This window comes from Aplysia californica, unplaced genomic scaffold (genome assembly GCF_000002075.1).
Source record: "Aplysia californica isolate F4 #8 unplaced genomic scaffold, AplCal3.0 scaffold00378, whole genome shotgun sequence".
In the NCBI taxonomy this organism is placed as follows: domain Eukaryota; kingdom Metazoa; phylum Mollusca; class Gastropoda; order Aplysiida; family Aplysiidae; genus Aplysia; species Aplysia californica.
In genome coordinates this window covers 95,606-115,072 of record NW_004797648.1, presented here as the reverse complement: position 1 = coordinate 115,072, position 19,467 = coordinate 95,606, and the positions used below count along the sequence as shown (strand labels likewise).

General features: G+C 40.8%; 1 protein-coding gene across 1 annotated transcript; it reads right to left on the bottom strand.

Moving 5' to 3' along the window:
- Window positions 1-273: 273 nt before the first annotated feature.
- On the bottom strand, window positions 274-17,192 carry LOC101853872. Its single transcript, XM_013085470.1, has 8 exons — window positions 16,935-17,192; window positions 15,055-15,199; window positions 8,423-10,202; window positions 6,950-7,086; window positions 5,384-5,472; window positions 3,637-3,713; window positions 3,298-3,408; window positions 274-2,694 (listed from the first exon to the last, which is right to left on the bottom strand). Exons 2-8 carry the CDS (start codon window positions 15,182-15,184, stop codon window positions 291-293), a joined length of 4,728 nt encoding a protein of 1,575 aa, XP_012940924.1. The 5' UTR covers window positions 15,185-15,199; window positions 16,935-17,192; the 3' UTR covers window positions 274-290.
- Window positions 17,193-19,467: the final 2,275 nt, after the last annotated feature.

Genomic DNA, 19,467 nt, shown 5'->3' with positions numbered 1-19,467 from the left:
GGTTTTTGGAGGCTTGTACAAATTGCATTTTGATGTCTACACGAGGTCGAGTTGTTAGGTCAATGAGTAGTAATTCTGCTGAAACACTAACCCTTTTAATAAGAGTTTTACGGCTCTTGCAACACAATTAGGTTATATAAGTGCTGAAGATTAGAGGTGTTACAAGAGAGAAACAAACACAAAAAGACAGAGATACCAAGGAGAGACAAGAACGATAGATGCTTGACAGGAAAGAAGAAGCAAACCACACCAAAGCACCCGCCAATCAACCACACCAAAGCACCCGCCAATCAACCACACCAAAGCACCCGCCAACCAACAACAAACTCACCTTGATCTGGCTCCGGCCGCTGAAGAGGGCCGAACATCAGCTCCAACTGCTGGATAAAGTCGGCAGGAACGACTACCTGGTTGGGACCTGTGGCCACTTTGACGGGGCTTCGGGCTTCACCACCAGCGCTCTGAAGATACTCCTCAAGAGGAGATAATGCAGCACTTGCTGGACCCGGCTTTGGTGCAAGCGACAGACTATCCGACCTCCTTAAAAATGAAGCAGACCGTGGAGACCTGGGTTGTTTCACAGGAGTCCTCAGTTCTGGTACTTTGTGCTTTGCTCTCCACGGCTCCCTGTCCAGTGTGAAAGCAGGCGGTGTTTTGACCGGGGTGACTGGTGAAGCCATGAGTGGCTGGACATACTCGAGAGAATCTTGACTGGGAATCCACTCCCAGCACTCATCAGCCGAGACGGTGCCCGTGAAATTGTCTATGGACAGGTCATCTCCGCCAAACTGCGCTCTGTCGGAATGCACACTCAGCAGCCGCCCCCAGTTGAACTTCTCAATCCTCTGGAGTCGAGTCTGTGCTGCTTGAATCACCTGCATCTCAAGGTCATCAGAGTCTACGTGGGACAGCGACTTTAAGACTTCGCTGCACAGAGTGGCTAGGCGTAGCACACTTCCAACAGAATTGGCCAGTCTGCCTGCAGAATCTGAAGAGACTTTTGGCTCCTCCCCATCTGAGTCCTCACTGCCCAAAGCTGTGGAGTCTAGCAAGTGGTTGGTGACCCACTCCATGTTGTTGTGGCACACAGCCAGGGTCTCCTCCAGCTGTTTCTTGGAATATTCTGGAAAACATGACTGAAGGGTTTCCAAGTCAACCGTGTCCTGCTCTAACATTTCATCCGTCTCTGTGCTCTTGTCCGATGTGCCTTCCTTGCGAGGCACGGCCACTTCCTCCACTGCCTGACCACAGCCAGGGAACGACAAAGGCTGGGAGGATGAGGTGATGATCTTGTAATCACTTTCTTGTAAATCAGCAGGTGCAAAATCTTTAAAAGCGGGGGAATTCAGTCGATAGACAGCGCTTAAGTAATATGCTTCAGACTGACAAGACGAGGATTTCACTTCTCTCTTCACCAGGCTCACAGACGGGGACACATCTGTCAAACTCTCCAACTTTGGAATTTGGGGTTCAAATGCACTCCAGCTTGTAGACTGCGACTGGATCTTCACAGACTCATCAAGAAAAGCAGGAACGGCCCTCCCTTTCCTCTGACGTTGTTTCTTTTTCCTCGGAGTAGACGCAGCAGTTGAACCATCAGAGTTGACGCACGGACTTTGCTCCCGGCTTGCATGAGCTGACGTAGACGCACTTCTGGTTTCCAGTTCTTGAGGCGACAGACTCCTCACCCTGTCTCCATCCCATCGTGTATCTGACGTGTTCACGGAGCCAAGGGCATCAGATGACCCTTGCTCTCCCATCACAGACGCGGGTGGGTCTCTCACCACTTTCTGATCATCCCCACAAGTCTCACCATTCTCACTTTCACTTCCCGTCATCTTCCCAACATTCAGAGAGGAAACACTCACTGCTGGCTTATTAGAAGAAATCGTATCCTCGTCGCTTTTGTCAGAATCGCTGTAACCGACAAGAGACTTTGCAGAGTCTAGTCTGAGAGTTGTGGCAGGAGTGGAGACAGACGGGGGTACAGAAGTGCTGGAAGGCACAGTGGTACTAACAGATGTTTGCGTCAAATTGCCAGATGAAGCATTGGAAGTGTCTGCAGATGTGACTGGAACACACGATGCCACCGCAGTGATGGTAGCTGGCACAGAAGTATTGTCAGCTGACACGGACGAACTACTACATGAAATTGCAGCGTTGCTAGATAACACAACAAATTTATCAGATGGCACAGTGGTACTGTCAGACTGAAGAGGATGAACTGGAGCCAGAATCTTCTCTGAGCATAATTCATCTTCCCTTCCTTCACCACTTTCTGAGCTGGACCCAGACCTCAAGCTCAAATCGTCAACAGACTGATGATGGTCAGAGGAGTCAGTGGTGGAGACATTCGGCGTATTGATCACACCCAAGATGGCAGACTTGAGCGACTGTCGCAGGAACTCTGACGTGATCATACCTTTCCCTTCTTCTTCTGAGGCAGAATTTCCCCTGTCCCGCCTCCTCTGTGTTGGAAGTCGCTGAGCTTTCGCCTCCAGCCACTCTAAACTGTTTTCCAAATGGCCGAAGGGCTCACAAGAGCCGATCTGCTTAGAAGAACTGTCTGCTCCTGCTTCAGCATACACTTCAGCCAGTGGTGTTGTGGGACTTTTGTTTTTGCTGCTTCCTTTTTCGGGTCGAGTAGTGTGAACTGGTTTGCCTCGAGTCATTGGTTTGACAAAGTTAGGTCGCCTGTAAAGAAGAGAAACAGTAATGATGGATTAGATTAGAACAGAGCTGTTCAGAAAGAGTTTTTGTTATAACAACCATATTCTTCTACGAACAGATTCGGATTTCTGGCAGCTTACTTAAAAAACAAACTAACATTATTGAAAGAAATGGACCTTTCTAGTTACATGACACACACACTAAAAACAGATAGAACATAAAATCTGTTTAGTTTTAGTAAGACTTTTGGGGTAATTGCAACACAATAAGGTCACAAGTGCCTAAAATAAGAGGCGTTACAAGAGAGTAGCAAACAAAAAAAAATAGGAGAGGAGATAAGGATGAAAGATGTTTGATAGGAAAGAAGGAGCAAAACACAACACAGCACCTGCCAAGCACCCACATATAATTCTGTTTAATTTTGTAAGAAGAATGGTCAAAAATGGTTTTTATTTTTAGCACTAAGGTCCGTCATTTGCAAACACCTTATATCCAACAATTTTTTAAAGATCACTACTACTAACGTCTATTCATTTCTACTTCTTCTTCAAAAGTGCTCCTTGCAAGCATTTATAAAATGACCTAATGCGTTAACAGTAACACTGAAGTTGGATACAACTATCTTACTTGATCTTGAAGTGCCTCCCTGCCTGTTGGAGAACTTTTTCCGTCGTCAGCTCTTCATATCTGTCCTTCATTCTCTTGATGTGTTCTCTGTTCACACCGTGGATGTTTCTCCTGGAGATAAATGTACACCATGATGTTTTACGGGGAAAGAAGGAGCCTTTGCTGCTGATATTTGACATACATTTTACAGCAAGTCCTCACAATTAAATAAATATGTATATATACATATGTTATAACAATAATGCAATTGACCAAGAATATAGAAGCAGGAGACAATCACACACAAACATCCCCCCTCCCCCCCCCCCCCCCACACACAAACAAACTCCATACACTTACCTTGTGAGTTCTTTCAGATTTGACCTCCACACTGTGTCTGGCTCCACCACCTGCACATCATAGTTGTGTTCCAAAGCCTGGAAGAATAAGAAGAAGAAGAATAACAATAAAAATAATAATAATAATAATAATAATAATAATAATAATAATAATAATAATAATAATAATAATAATAATAATAAAATAATAATAATAAATAGCATTTGTATAGCGCATACCCCCGCTCAACAGCAAGCTCTATGCGCTTTACACTATATTATAATAAGAACACAAACTATGAAATTGATAAGAGTAGAAAATGTCCCACTTTCAGCCACCTATTGTCGAGAAGAGATCAGTGGCTGAGTTCAGCAGGTGGGCGGACATCTTAGATAGGGTCATTATAATAATCTTATAAATAAGAAAACAAAAGGGAAGAGGTAGGAGATGGTCATTTGTAAGTAGTAAAAGTTTTACAACACTTGCAACGCAATAAGGTTGCATAAGTGCCGACGATCAGAGATGGTGCAAGAGAGTAACAAACACAAAAAAGGAGGAGAGATAAGGATAAAACATGTTTGATGGGAAAGAAGGAGCAAACCACACCAGAGCATCCACCAACCATCCGCTGGTCATTTGTACAGGTGATTATCTTGGACAGGTGTCTATTAGAGCAGATTTGACTGCGACCAACACAACTGTTCACATGAAGATATGAGAACACAATATTTGAATGACTAAAGAACCCAACTGATTCCGAAGCAACTTCTCTATGGAAAACTTGCCATGGGATTTGAGGTACAAAAACACCTGCAAAAACAGCTTATCTAAGCTTGGAGTAGATGTTAGCATCTGGAAAGAAATAGCTGAGGACAGGAAAACATGGAGGAAAGAGATAAAGGAAAGAACTATAATGCTAGAGAGCAGCCTTAGAAACAACCAGGCTGAGAAGCGCCAACAACGAAAGGAAAACAGCGGAAATACAGAGCCTCGATCTACGACACTGACATGCAAGCACTGTGACAGAATCTGCGCTTCAAACATAGGAAGAATTAGCCATGAAAGAAGCTGCACGAAGACAACCTTGAGACCATCTTAAGCTAAATTAACCGTCTGCATAAATGAAAAGAGCCATACACAGAGAACCCAAGACTGGTGTCTGTGGTGTAGTGGTTTGGCACTTTTAGTTTTAATACAAGTTTTATGGCACTTGCAACATAATACAGTGCCGAAGATAAGAGGTGTTACAAGAGAGTAACAAACACAAAAAAAGGAGGCGGAGAGATAAGGACGATAGCCGTTTGATAGTAAAGAAGGAGCAAACCACAATAGAGCACCTGCCAACCACCCACACTTTGCCTTCACAGGCACAAAACGAGAGCTTGATTCACATGTGGGAAGAATTTTTATTGAGTATCTCAGTCTTTTTGCTGAAACATTGTCTCCCTCCCCCTCCCTCCCTCCTTCCCTCCCTCCCTCCCCCTCTCTCTCTCTCTCTCTCTCAGAAACACCTCTCCAAAAAAAAAACGAACCTGAATCACTTCACATATTATTTTTTTTTAAATACAAACAAAAAATTTAGAAAGAAGAAAAAGGTTTAAAACTATTATGACTGAAATCCAAATGCTATTCATTGGTTTGAGGATACTTTTCTGTGCAATGTTAGTAAAAAAAAAAATTTCTCTGAACAAAAATGTCCATGAAGCCCTTCAAAAGTCCCATTCTTTCCAATCAAACACAGATCCGCGATGATGATGATGACACTTACCAGAACTGCATACGGAAGCAGCTCCCACATCATGGTGTTAGTGTTATCGATAATGATCGGTGAGACACCATTACGAGCGCATTTGACGGCTGTGGGAAAAAAAAGAGGGAAAAACATCCTGAGTTAATCCAATAAAAATTCCCAAATCTGTCCACAAGGATAAATAAAAAAGAGAATGATACCTCTTTTTCCAAGAATTATTGTGTAGCGCAATATGCATTTTTCAAATCTTTACGAAACATGTTCCAAAAAAAATCTGTATATTTTTTCATCATTAATCTGATACCAACTCAAGATATACATGTGGAATGGCATAAGAAAACCCTACACAAGCGTTAAAATTTCCATTTTGAGATTGCACATTTTGTCTATTCAGGACACTGTCATAATTTGCACTTCATTTTATGCCAATATCTTCGATGTCTCAAAAGTTAAGACAATTTGAATGATGTAGGGGAAAGAAAACATTCAAAAGAGAAAGTAGTGTTTAAAGTTAAGACATTCACTTATTTGTAAATCAAATATTTTACAGCTTTTCAAAGTTATTCGGAATACATACGTCACATTCCTACATGGGGGCTCTCGTGGCCTAGAGGTTAAGGTGTTTGCCTCTCATTCAAAGGTCCCGGGTTCGTATCCGGGTAGCAACCGAAAAATTTTCTTCTTTAAAATTGTCTCCTTTCACCTCTTTTCCTGCTCTCTAGCAATTTATGTCATCTGCTTTCGTCTCGTCTCTCTGCCTCACCCCCTTACCTCCTTTGCCCCCTCTTCTGGGCTTCTAACTCCTTCTGCAGCCTTTCTACAGCTACTCCTTGGCTCCTTCTTACTGCTCTTTCAGCAACACCCCTGATCTTCTGGTAGGAAAGATTGACACCTAGCCTTCTTGGACAGGGGCGAAAAATCTCGGAGGGCCCGTGTGCAAGTTGCGCACATTAAAGATCCCTTGGTGGTCTAAAATCGATAACAGTAAGCTTCGGCCGCCACCTGGGCAAAATTCTAAATTTCCTACCAACTGAAAATGTTTAATGTGTCCCGCGCGCTCTCAAGTGACCATATGCAGTTGTGAGTGCCGTAAAACACTTACCTACCATTCCTACATATAAGCACACATAATGCAAGACAATGTATGTAGAAATAAATAATCTGACAATCTCGTGGCACATTTACTAATCACGGTGATCTAAACACTGTTCCATGAATGCAGTTTTGTTCGGCTAAATGTAATGAAGATGGCCATCTGTTGGTTTTAGGGCAAAGTCAAGAAAACATAAATAAACCTTAAGTGTACACTTTGATTTCACTGATACTTTAAGCTGGGCATGATGCAAAAGATGCAAAAGTTTAATTTTCTAACTTTGCCCAGATGACTCTTTGTTGGTTTTAACGGCACACATCTCTGAAAGTCGGTCTGTTTAATCTTCATATATATTTTTTAATTTTCTTATGTTGTGCCTTGGGGCTTTAAATCCGACCACTATGTGACTTCTCAAGAAACACAATCTGTAGCAGCTTCGGTAGTTTATATTTACGACATGGAAAGGAACAGAAAGACAAGAAATGTCTCACCTCTTTGCTGGTTCCATGTGTGGGCCTCGTCCAACCGGTGTCTGTCAAAAAAATAGCCTCCCCTTTGTTGGAAGAAATCATCAGAGGACAGGACGGCACCGGCACTACCCATGCAGTTGCTTTGCTCCAACAGTTGACTGAAATAGAACACCATTTTCCCCACATCAGATGAGGTAGTCGAGACAACGGAATGTACATCGAGTAGCCCTAAGTGTATTGTATGAGTAAGTGCATGTGTGTTCATGTGGTGTCCATGAGAAAGTGGAAAGAATTTTATAACCGTTTCATGCCCCCATAGACATAATCTAAAACAATTACTGGACACCCTGTTCAAACCCTGCCTCTGGATGGTTGGCGGGTGCTCAGGTGTGCTTTGCTCCTTCTTTCCTGTCAAACATCTATCATCCTTGTCTTCCCTCTTTCTTTTTTGTGTTTGTTTCTCTCTTGAAACACCTCTCATCTTTGGCACTTACACAACCTTATTGTGTTGCAAGTGCCGAAAAACTGTTACTAAAACTAAACTAAACACTGCCTGTCAAGACCAACCAGGCTGTGCGGCATACAACCCATCAAAAGACTGAGAACCTGGACAAAATACTTTTCTTATGTGAAAACCAACGTCCTTTACATGCAGGATAAAAAGCCAAACCATTCTAATTTAGCATTTGGAGGGTACCACTGATAGGTCCAACTTCTTTTCCTTCTCTTTGCTGTTTCTGTCTATCTTTCTTGCTTTTTCCCAGCACTAAAAAAAGACCATTAATGTGTCAAGGTGCTTCTCTTTATTCAAACAAACTTCTAACAAAAAACACACATAGAGGATGCAGTAATAAATGGACTACACTTTGAATTTTAAAAGATGAATGTGCTAAATTTCAGTTTTAGAGAAGCAGTTGGTGAACATACAATGTAAACTTCCTGTTTTGGCATAGCAGATTAGAGGAACTGAACTTAGCTTAACTGTACCAATGATAGTACATAACAAGATGGGCCACTTCTCTCTTTGAGCCAATTAAAAAAGTGTCCTCAAAATTTGGTGGCGCCCTCTTCACAAAAGCGCACTCTTTGCGAACAGAGTTACCCTACTTGAGTTTTAAAAAATCAAAGTGAAACTAGCAAGTTTTGGGATAAATTTCGGAAGAACGCTTTTTTAAAATGGTTACGCTGACAAAAAAACCTCTTCCGGAGGAAAGGGTGATGGTTTTCTTTGTTTAATTTGACTTTAGAGTGAAAGGCGAGAGGTCATTAGAATTTTAAAAAACTAAAACTCCGCACTGAACGTACCCGAACTGCTGATGAACAGCAGTCGATCTGCGCACGCAAGGAGGTGCTATTCCTATTCTTTTTCTGGAAAAACGAAAGAGAGCTTCAAAACAGACTGCAGCGCCATCTGAAGCAAAGAGCATACTTCCTGCGGACACTTTTTTGGCTGAGTGGCCCATCTTGTTATGTACTATCATTGACTGTACTCACTTTGCCAGGTAGCTCTTGCCACTTCCTGGGAGGCCTCTCAGAATGAACATGACGGGCTGTTGTTCCTGGAAATATCGGCGAGCCATCCCCACAGCAGACTTGACCCCGTGAAACACAAGCTTGTTTTTCACTGTCTGGCCTGGCTCTTGTGGCATAAGAGAAGGGATTTTAGCGTTTGGAATCTGTCCAGCTGAGAGCTTAACATTTTTTATCGTGTCATTGGGGGGGAAATATGGGGAAAACAGGGATGGCAATGTTTCCATGCCTTTAGAAGATTGTTGTGGGACAAAACCAGATCCATTTTTAATAACTCTTGTCGTCACACCCACGGGTTTTGAGATGGGAGTTTGAAGTAAAGGAGTCGGCTGTCTTCCATTAACACCCTTTGCATTCGAATGATTTCTCCAGGGAACCTGGCCAGTCCGAGTCACACCAGGCTGGGAGGGCACCTGCTTTCCACTCCGAGGATGTGAAACCACTGTTTTCCATTCCCCTGAGTCAAGATTGCTGAAGATTTTCGCCTTTGTCACTGATGGACCTCCAGGCAGTCTTGTGGGTTCATTTCCAAATTCCCTACTCTCCTGCATGTCTTTTGGCACCACATTTTCTTTCTTGTGGTCTAACCGTTTCGTAAAATGATTTTGCTCGGATAAATTTTTCTGCCGTGTTGCTTCTTGCTTTGAGCCAACGTTTTTTGGTGCGACAGCCGGCGTCCATGTTGATACATCTAGCGACAAAGCCATGCTCGACGAGTTGTCCAGATTAGGATCAGCTTGTGACAAAGAGCCCAAAAACTGGGGAACAAATTCTTTTGAAGCTGGGGAGAGTTTGTAATTCTGGGCCAGAGCGGGGACATCTTTTGAGGTTTCAGCTTCCCTGCTCTGAGGGTGAGCAGATTCAGCCGGTCCTTTCTTCATATCTGTTCCACGCTTTTTTTTCCTCCCTCTCCCTCCTTGGCCTCCCTTTTTGTGACTACCCACACTCACTCGTGAGTTGTCAGTCTGCAAAGCTTTAATCTCACTGCCAAAGGGTGCATCCAATGTGTCTGAAACTGACTTGATGAGGCTATCAATGTCTAAAGAATCATCAGCAGAGGGCAATGGATCAATGCCAAAACTATCAAAGAAATTGTCCCAACTCTTCTGATGCTGCTCCTTTTTCCTCCGTTCAGGGGCCACATTTTCTTTCAAGACTTCAGAGGCCTTTTGTAGAGGGCCTGAGTTTGCAGTTTTGCTTACCACAGTAGCAGGACTTGCCTGGGACAACACAGTGGTCAAGGAACCAGTGCTTGGGGCCACAGATACATTCAATGAAAGATTATTTGAAGGAACACTGCTTTCCATCATGACTGCTGTCTGGCTTTCAGATACACACGCCTCTGGGCTAGACTGTGCAATACTGTCATGCTGCTCCGCACACTCAGGGGTATTCACTTTGCCTTCATCCATTGAAGCTGCACAGGAAAAAATACCATTAGAACTTTCACCATTATCTCCACTTGCAATCTCTATCCAGTTACCTAGCTCCTTGCTCATCTCTGACTCTACAATGTCACTAAATGTAGAAATGTCATCGAGAGAATTATCAAGACAAAGTTCTTTGTCTGTTACGGAATCCGGAGGCTGAGTAGAAGCAAAGCCACCTCCCTGTTGCTCGACAACATTATTACTCTCATCAGCCAATAAACTGCAAGCGATGAGAGCAAGATCATTCTGTTCTGGCAATCTTTGAACTGTGCTCTTCTCCGATATCTCCAGCAACTTCTCAATGGCTTCACCAACTGAAATATGTCCAAAAAAAAGAATCTGTGAATTCACAAGGGATGGAGCAAACAAGATCAGACACATTTTATAGCATGATAAAGATGATCTCTGACATGATGAAAAGAAAGAGTAGCAGAAAATTGGGTGAATTTGAAGTACAACTTGATCCTCACTGAAAACTTTCAATAGAAAAAATATGATGAAAATTCATGGACCAAACTAAATGGCTAAAATGATTTTAAATATGTGAAAGTTTTACCCTCCAACACTTTCCGAAATCTAAATTAAAACAATTTGGACCATTAATATTCAAAATATATATATATACAGTTTATGTGTGTGTATGTGAGCATACCCATGTATACATGTATTTGTATATATTTCTGTATGTTATATGGATAAATAGTAGATATGTGATGAATGAGAGGTATTTTACCTAAGAGAGGTATGCTAAGACAATTTAATAGATGATAAGACATTATTAGTAATGTGAGCCATGCCGGGGTATGGATAATCGTGTCTTTGGAAAAAATAAAATATCAAAGCATAACACCACAAGTTATATATCTATTCTAAACAACAGCCCAAACAAAACAAAACCAAACAGGCAAAGAAACAAACAGGCAAAGTGAGGCAACAACAAGTAGTAAGCTTTTACAAAGCATACTTGTGGTGTCGGTAGTCTAGTGGTTAGGCTACTAGACTCGCGAGGTTGCGGATTCAATGGTTCGAGCCTCAGGCCCGATGTTGTGTCCTTAGGAAAGCACTTAACACGAATTTCCCTCATTTCACCCAGGTGTGAATGGGTACCCAGCCATAGAGGGCAAAAGATCTTGTCACTATGTGAGTATTTTAGCACTTATAAATGGCAGCTTGCACTATATACTTTCCAGGAAGTTGAGATTGTTTTAGAATGCTATCAGATCTGTTGAGGTAATGACATAGATTGTAAAGCGCATAGAGCTGGCTGTTGAGCGAGACTTTGTGCTATACAAAAGCTATCTATAATTACACTATCTTTTTTTCAATGCAGGTGTTTCTACGCCCCATCATCACAAGTTAGATCATTTAGGAGGGGGGCTTCCAACCCCGTCTGTCAAGGGTACATTCCAGCAAATAGACCGAGATGCTAAATAAAAGTCTCCTCCCCACTTAAAAATTGAACTGCGATCTCCAGCGCGCAAAAACGAAGTGCCTTACCACTACACCACAGAAGCCTGTTTAATATGTTTGAAAAGACCTATCAAGCCTCCTTTAAATATAATAAAATTACTGCTGCAATCAGAAGGAAAGCAAGGTGAGCTGAAAGTGGGATCTACATTTCGATGTCATAGTAATAAGACTCCCGGTCTTAAGCTTCATCGCCTGACCCAGGGCTACCCATTGTAGTTAATTCCCACCAGTCATTGCATTCACACTTTGTTTTGCAAAAACCCATGAACAAAACAATAATAAAAGAAATCAAAGTATTATGCAAAACAAAATGTGAAATATTAGAAAACTTTTGACAAATCAAACAGCACGTTGACCCAATTGTTTGGAAATCTTGTTTAGGGTCACTTCACTTGGAAAATATGGCTTATGAGAGTGCACAGAACTTTCAGTTTTTGGGAGCTTTCATTCAAGTATTAATTTCACTGGCGTTGTGCCTTCTTGTATAATGGTGTCAAATTTCGGTGGCTGTGCAATGTTGGATAGACTCTCGGGGTGTGAATTGAGACCATACTGGCTGCCCCCAATAGGTTTTCACAGATGTGAATAATATTATTTCACTGTGCATTATTAGCCAATATACAGAGAAGTCCATTTAGACCCAACATGGTTTATCCAAAAACAGGGGTAAAGAGAAAGAAAATAAATTAAATAAAATCCCCGGTTTCTTTTTCCTCTATTTGAGCAAACTCTCTAAACCAAAAATCCAGCTGAAGCAAAAAAAATCTGGCGGTCCTGCAGATTTCAGTTTAAGTGGACTCCACTGTATTAGTAAATATTTTTTTAAAACATGTTGCATGTTACCTGAAAATGTTATGAGAAGGACGATTTGAGAAAATACAAAATAGGTGATCGAATCACAAAACAGCTATTAAGATCAATACAAATTCATTGTTAAATTGAACAAATGCAAGTCATTACGGTGGAATCACATGTTCGTCAAATTTAAGGGAACATAGAAATCAGTATTTTTTTCTGACTTGGGCCATTTTTATCTTTAAAAAATTTGTTTGCTCTTGAAACCTTCACCATCCTTTACAGGATGAATATGGGTGAAAAATGTTATTTAAATAAAAAATAGGTCATTTTCTCAAACGATTACGAGTATTCAGCTTTAAAAGTCATCAAACTTTGGCAGACATTTTCTCGCTAATTTCACCAGTAACATCAGGTTAACTCCGCTTTCTTAAATCGCACATATCTCCATTTCTAAGCAAAATAAAACTGTATTTTTTTCATCACCTTCAACAAAAATAAACAAGCCTTAATTCTATACTAATAACTCCATTTGCTCCAAAACTGACGAGATCCTGATTCCCCCATGCTGCAACACAATTTTCTAACTTGGGAAAGAAAAACTTGACAAGAAAAAAATTGACAATTGATTAAACTTGATTACAAATCAGTTCAAGTATAGAAAGATAAAAATCATTAGAAAGAAAAAGAGTTCAACCTATATCTTCTATCGGTCTAGATGTCCCTGGTAGCTTGTTTGAGAAAAAAATATAGAATCTGTGGAAACAATGATCAGTGCTGATACATCTCTGTGGAAAACACCAAAACGATTTCATTAAACAAGAAAACTCTCATCTCACAAAAAAAAAACGCTTAAGCTCAGACCGGCTCCTCAGACCAAGGATTTCCCTACATATATAAAAAGATTTTAACAGGGGTAAGAATGTTAGTAATTAGCTAGAGACACTCAGCAGACAGCCTGGACAAAAAATAACCCCCCCCCCCTGCCCCTCCCCTTTTCCACCTTCAGCTCAGGCAGACATTAAGTAAGTTCTTTTAGTTTTAGTAGAGGTTTTACAGCGCTCGCAACGGTGTGTGTGTGTGTGTGTGTGTGTGTGTGTGTGTGTGTGTGTGTGTGTGTGTGTGTGTGTGTGTGTGTGTGTGTGTGTGTGTGTGTGTGTGTGTGTGTGTGTGTGTGTGTGTGTGATGGGGGATAGCAAGGAAGTATAAAATTGAGAACGTCTATGTGTGCGGACGGGTGGGGGGGGGATGTCGATTTGAGTGACAGCCGCACAACTCTACAAATCGGAGTGGACACTCCCGATGTTCTTAGTAGATCAAGTAATGGCGCCCCCAATTGCACCTTTACCAAAATTTCTTATGGCCTTAATTCACTTACACATATACAACTTCTTATTGCCACCATATTATAAATTAATGCTGACAATCGAAAGTCAACAAAGATGGAAAATTGTTCACTGGTATTTCGATGGACTACAACAAGGTCCTTGTGCGTACTCAACTTACACTCAAAATGGGGGCTCTCGTGGCCTAGAGGTTAAGGTGTTGGCCTCTCATTCAAAAGGTCCCGGGTTCGAATCCGGGTAGCGACCAAAAAATTTTCTTTTCTAAATTTGTCTCCTTTCACCTCATTTCCTGCTCTCTAGCAATGTTCTGTCGTCTGCTTTCGTCTCCTCTTTCTGCCCCCACCCCCTCACCTCCTTTGCCCTTTCCTCTGGGCTCCTGATTCTTTCTGCAGCCTTTCTACTGCTACTCCTTCGCTTCTTCTTACTGCTTTCTTTCAGCCACACCCCTGATCTTCTGGTAGGAAAGATCTACACCTAGCCTTCTTTGACAAGGGCGAAAAATCTCGGAGGGCCCATGTGCAAGTTGCGCACGCTAAAGATCCCTTGGTGGTCTAAAATCTATAAGAGTAGGCTTCGGCCGCCACTCGGGCAAAATTCAAAATTTCCTACCAACTGAAAATATTAGGTGTTTCCCGCGCGCTCATATGACCTTATGCAGTTGCGAGCGCCATAAAACGCTTTACAAAAACAAAACATGATACAGTGAAACTCGGATATATACAACAAAATCATTGGGCCTGACCTTCAATTTAGTTGAATCCAAGATTTCATTATACAGCAATGTGAGCAACAAGTTGTGTCACAATGTAGGGCTTAACATACGGCTACGTCTGCTTCCACAAACCAACGCCCAATTCATTACGTAGATTTATATCTATATCTCGAATAGCTTTTTACAGTGCAGTAGTCGAGGAGAGGGGTAGATATGATTGTGACGCATCTGTATCTCTGCAGACTTTCCATGCATGCCTACGCGCCCCCCCCCCCCTTCCAATTTCCTTAGTCACACACACTAACAGCCACCTGACCATCCTCTCAGAGTTCACTCTTTTATTAAATATGTGTTACTCTGTTGATAATAGCGAATATTTAAAAAAACAGGGAATCAGTCCCTTTTCGTTAAAAATCATATTTTTCGTTGAATCCTAGTTTCACGGTACTATTGTTCATTGTTTCAGGAAGCAACATCCCTGCACTCCGGACATGTCCATTGATGCTCTGTTGCTCTCTCTCTCTCACGGTACCAAAAATATACAAAGCGGATCAATTTACCTCTTCATTCTTATGCATAGCTGTAATGTTTCTATCAAGGGGCTTGTGTTAATTTTAAAGTGGTTCATTTAACCATCTACCATTGTGTCTTGTCCGAAGACACACGCCTATGCGATTGATTTAACATCTACCATTGTGTCTTGTCTAAAGACACACACCTATGTGACCAGCCCCACCTAAAACCAGTGTCACTGAGGAGTTAACCCGACATCATTTTTTAGCAAGCTGATCTCACTAAAGTACACATATAAGAGGAAGTAACTGTGTTCAATATTACACTTACTTTCACCATTCACCTCAGTCATCACAGTCTCGATGAGCTCGCGATCCATGCCAGGGAACATCTCAACCAAGCTGAGAACATCGTCCTCATTCACCTTCACGGTCTGACCAGATCGCAAAGGGTTGGCCATTGTTGTGGATTTAAACTGTGGAAGGATTGCATACAACATAAATCCCTACGAAAAATAAAGGTAGAATCATGAAAGATTGAAACATTTCCAGGTTCCTGGATATTCAAGTCCAAATCAAATTCAGCTGCCATTCAATGACGGCACTCAAAAACTAAAAACTTTTGTTTATATAACTGGAAAGATCTTTCTAGGGGTTATATTTTCACACCCATCCCTTGTTCAGATCCTCTACAGCACTCTTATTCATTCATTGATTTTTATCTCTGTTTCATATATATTTCAACTTAATACTGGTTGCAAAGTAGTCCTTTTGGAGACACCTGATGCTTTCATTCGAACTAATTTACAACAGTAATATTTTGCATGCTTTAAAAAATTTGGGGGTGTGTGGGCTTCCTGAGTACGTATTTCACCAAAGTTTGATGTTTTAGTTAGGTAGCGAAAACAAATAGTTTGTGTGCAGCAAATTTAGTTGCCATATGTGTTCGGCTGCCAAAAAGTATGATAGCCCCCAAAAGCATGGCATCTGTTTGCAGTTGCAGGTGTGACAGTAACATTTTATCAAGCTTTCATTCCCTGTCTTAGTATTCTTCCTGGCCTTCAAAAAATGTGCATGACATTTCTTCCACAAGGATTAACTCTAAACATAGGACCAAGACTGAAGTTGTAGAACTTTGTAACCTGCAAGCAACTTACTGACATGTTACGTCAGGATAGTAGGGTAACTAGTAACCATTGGGGCCAAATTGAAAACCACATTATAATTACAATCATTTAAAAACAAATCTTGTATATATGCTAGAGACAAACTCTGAATACACTATGATCTTTGTGTGTCACTTGTGACTTGTGATACTGTGTAACTTAATACTCAGTGCCCATTGGGGAATCGGTTCTCTGACACAAACCGATTGCCAGACCCGCAGCCTTGAAAACAAAACACGTTTTGTCGGTTTTTTGAGGGTCACCGTCGGCTTCGTTCAGTTTGTGCCACAATGGTCCCTTTTCGCCCTCAATCTGGGTAGCCCTGCCTACCGCCAAACCGAACCCAACTGGTTAACTGTCAGAAAAAACATTCAGTTTCAGGCCCATGCATAAATGAACAGCCAAATGACCACATAAATCATGGTTTCGATTTTCGTTCTTCCCAGTCACAGTCCCAATAGCCTACCAAATATATTTTTTAAGCTTATCTATTGTCTATTTGTGGTGGCCGAATTTTGCTATTCAAAAGGCTTTTTAACCGTACGGCTGCATCGATCGCCATGCAGTTTTCGCCAAAAGATTCTTTAAAATATTCCCCAGATCATGACGCCCTTCGTTTTTTCAGTTTTGAGACAGTTTTGTCGCAGAAAGCTAAATTTCTTTATTTCGCCGATCGCTTTTGTAGGCCGACGCTTCTGTCTCTGTAATTTTAGAAAAGGAGGTTTCCGTACACTAACCGTGCGCACCGTTTTTAGAGTATAGATCTAAATTTTCTAATTTGTGCATCTCTCAAGATTTATTGCTCGATTCCAGTAGAATGTAATATCATAATAAGCCAATGACTTTCGGCTGACGTTAATGCACCGATCTTTCCTTTCATCGAAAGGGGGCCCACATGATTAAATACTTGATCTACATCTAGATCTTGTCCTGTGTGTGTCAAAGTCAAATCACATCATGACATGTAGTCATATGTAGAGAATCTAGATCTAGGCCTGGCCGTTTTTCTAAGACATGACTTTATCAATGGGAAAAGTTCGCTTACCAACTGAGCAAGTCTTGACTTCCGAAAGTGTCAATTTGAACTTTCAGATCGAATGATTTATAGACCTATAGATATCTAGGGCCTATAGATTCTAAATGATAATTTACACAATGTAGTACTGTAGTCTGTAGTAATACAGTGACAGCATTTCATCAATCAATTTCAATGTTATTGTCGAGTATTGACCAGTGCCAGTATTGAAGGCCTATTATTATTACTATTACGGAACCAGGTATAGATCTAAATCTAGATCTAGATCTAGATTCTCTAGATCTGAATATCCAAAAACTGAGCACCAACTATCACATTCATGGGAAGCACAAAGAAATATCCACTTCATTTTATCAGAAAATAATATATAAATTGTCGAGATAGATTTAGGTTACGCTCGTCTTCAAGAATCTTGGCTTGATCTACACACATTGACTTTGTTTACAATGTTACAGTTCCTCCACTTTACTCATTTCAAAGACCTTCTATATATAAAACCTAGATTAACCACCAAATGCTTCGGGCGACACTAATGTCAGGATACCGACGCCATTGGAAAAAGCATGGATAATGCAGGCAATAGGTAGCCTAGAGTCTAAGCAATAGAATCTCGAATTTGTAGTAGTACGCAATATTCGTATTCAATGAATTTTTTTTCAGGAAAAAACTAGCTAAATCATGTTACAAAATTAGGAGCACGAATTGGCAGTTTGTTGGAAAACAGCAGGAAGAGAATGGTAAAAAAGGTGGAGGGGGGGGGGGGGCTTCTGTATTGGAAATTTGTTTTAGTGGTCTTTTAGTCGTTTTTATTTTGCTTGTCAAATTATGTACATCCCACTACCATTGCTGCAGTTTTGTTACTTTTAATTAACTTTCTGAGAGTGACTGCCTCAAAAACCTCGCAAAAGCGAAACTGGTGAAGAGGAGAAGTGGCAAGTGGGCATTCTTTACTCTTTACTGCCTACCAAGATTAAAAACAACAGGACTTCCGTAAATGAATTACTCTGCTTTCCTGATCAATGGGTGGAAACGGATTAAGCAGAACAGCTTAGGTTATATCTCTGTGTTTTATTTATTATGATGCTTATTCGTGGTTGTCTGTTTGATTCCAGCACAAAAATCTAAGAATAAGATTTGGCCTAGCCTACTTTTTATGAACAAGGGCTGACGTGTCACGCGTCATTCAGATAGCACTTTCAGTTTCAGTCAAAGATTGTCTTTACAAACTAGATCTAGAATCTAGGCCTGTTGTTATAATTGCTTGTATTGTGCCAATGGCGTCCTGGGGCCTTTGATAGAATTGGCCATCTGGATAAATAGTTTTGTTTCTTTTTTTAACATCATCAGTCATGTTCAAACTTCTAGATTGTTTATTCCACATTTATTTTGTTGTAAGAAGATCTGTTTTCTTTTTAATTCGTATGTATATCTATTATGATTTATATTATAGGCCTATAGAATCAAATAATATGTAGACCACTGTGCGCCAGGTCTAAATAAACAGATGTATTTATATAGTACCTGCATAGGGTTCGCGACGAATTTCTTTTCACTAGGCCTGCTCTAATTATAGTATAGGCCTTTTTAAAATAATTTGGGTAAAATGTTTAAAACAGTAGACAAAAATATATGAAACCTAGATCTATACATTATTATTGCCCATATTGTCTTCCCCTTCTATTTCAAGTTCTTAAAATTACGTTTTATTCTTGGTTATTCCGTACATCTCTTTTTCCTTTCATTTTTTCCTGTAGTGAGAGCAAAAGTACGTTAAGTCAATTCAGGCGTTATGGGGAACATTTAACATTGTCTCTTCTTCCAGTTTCATAAGTAGGCTACATATATTACTGAATTACTGTTTGTAATTATAATCAATAACCATCCTACGTCGGTTTCTTACAGCAGTTTGCACTAACTCGTTTAATTTCTTTTCCTTCCGAAATTCTCACCACTTTATTTGTATGTTAGCATCTGGTTTATTTTCCCAATCCTTCATCACCATTTCCAGGATTCACAGCCGGTAGGCGTATATATATATTCTGGCCTAAATAAGCCATGTTTATCTGGTAAATACAGGCAACTGCGACATTTCTGCAAATTCGCAACTTGGCTGTATCATAATAAATGAGAGAAGAATCGAAGGAAATGTTCTCAACATCTTACGATGACTATCGTCTAGGCCTACACAGTAAAGTTCATGGCCAGACAAAACAAACTATTATTCTAAATACGATAGATCTACATGTATTCACAATAATTTACATGCCATTTATATCGGCTGTGGGGGGGGGGGGGTGGAGTCTAAGCATGCAACGGCAGTGAAAGTGTATCTTATACGCATAAATTTGCTTTAAATCTATTACATGTGTATGCATATCCAGTTCATTCAGCTACGTCGGTAGATCATTCTGCGACAATCAATATATGCTATTGTATTGCCAAAAGATGGAAAATAAATAACACGATGAATTACCAGTCGAACTGTCAAACAAATACCTATTTTATAAGAAAACGGTGTAAGTCCCCAAAAAGACACCCCCCC

Excerpts from the sequence above, each read along its gene's own strand:
- LOC101853872 (XM_013085470.1), bottom strand. The coding sequence starts at position 15,184 with ATGGCCAACCCTTTGCGATCTGGTCAGACCGTGAAGGTGAATGAGGAC. Across the intron at positions 10,203-15,054 it reads GACTGAGGTGAATGGTGAAA|TTGGTGAAGCCATTGAGAAG; the intron begins GTAAGTGTAATA and ends GACATATTTCAG. Across the intron at positions 3,714-5,383 it reads TGCTTCCGTATGCAGTTCTG|GCTTTGGAACACAACTATGA; the intron begins GTAAGTGTCATC and ends TTATTCTTCCAG.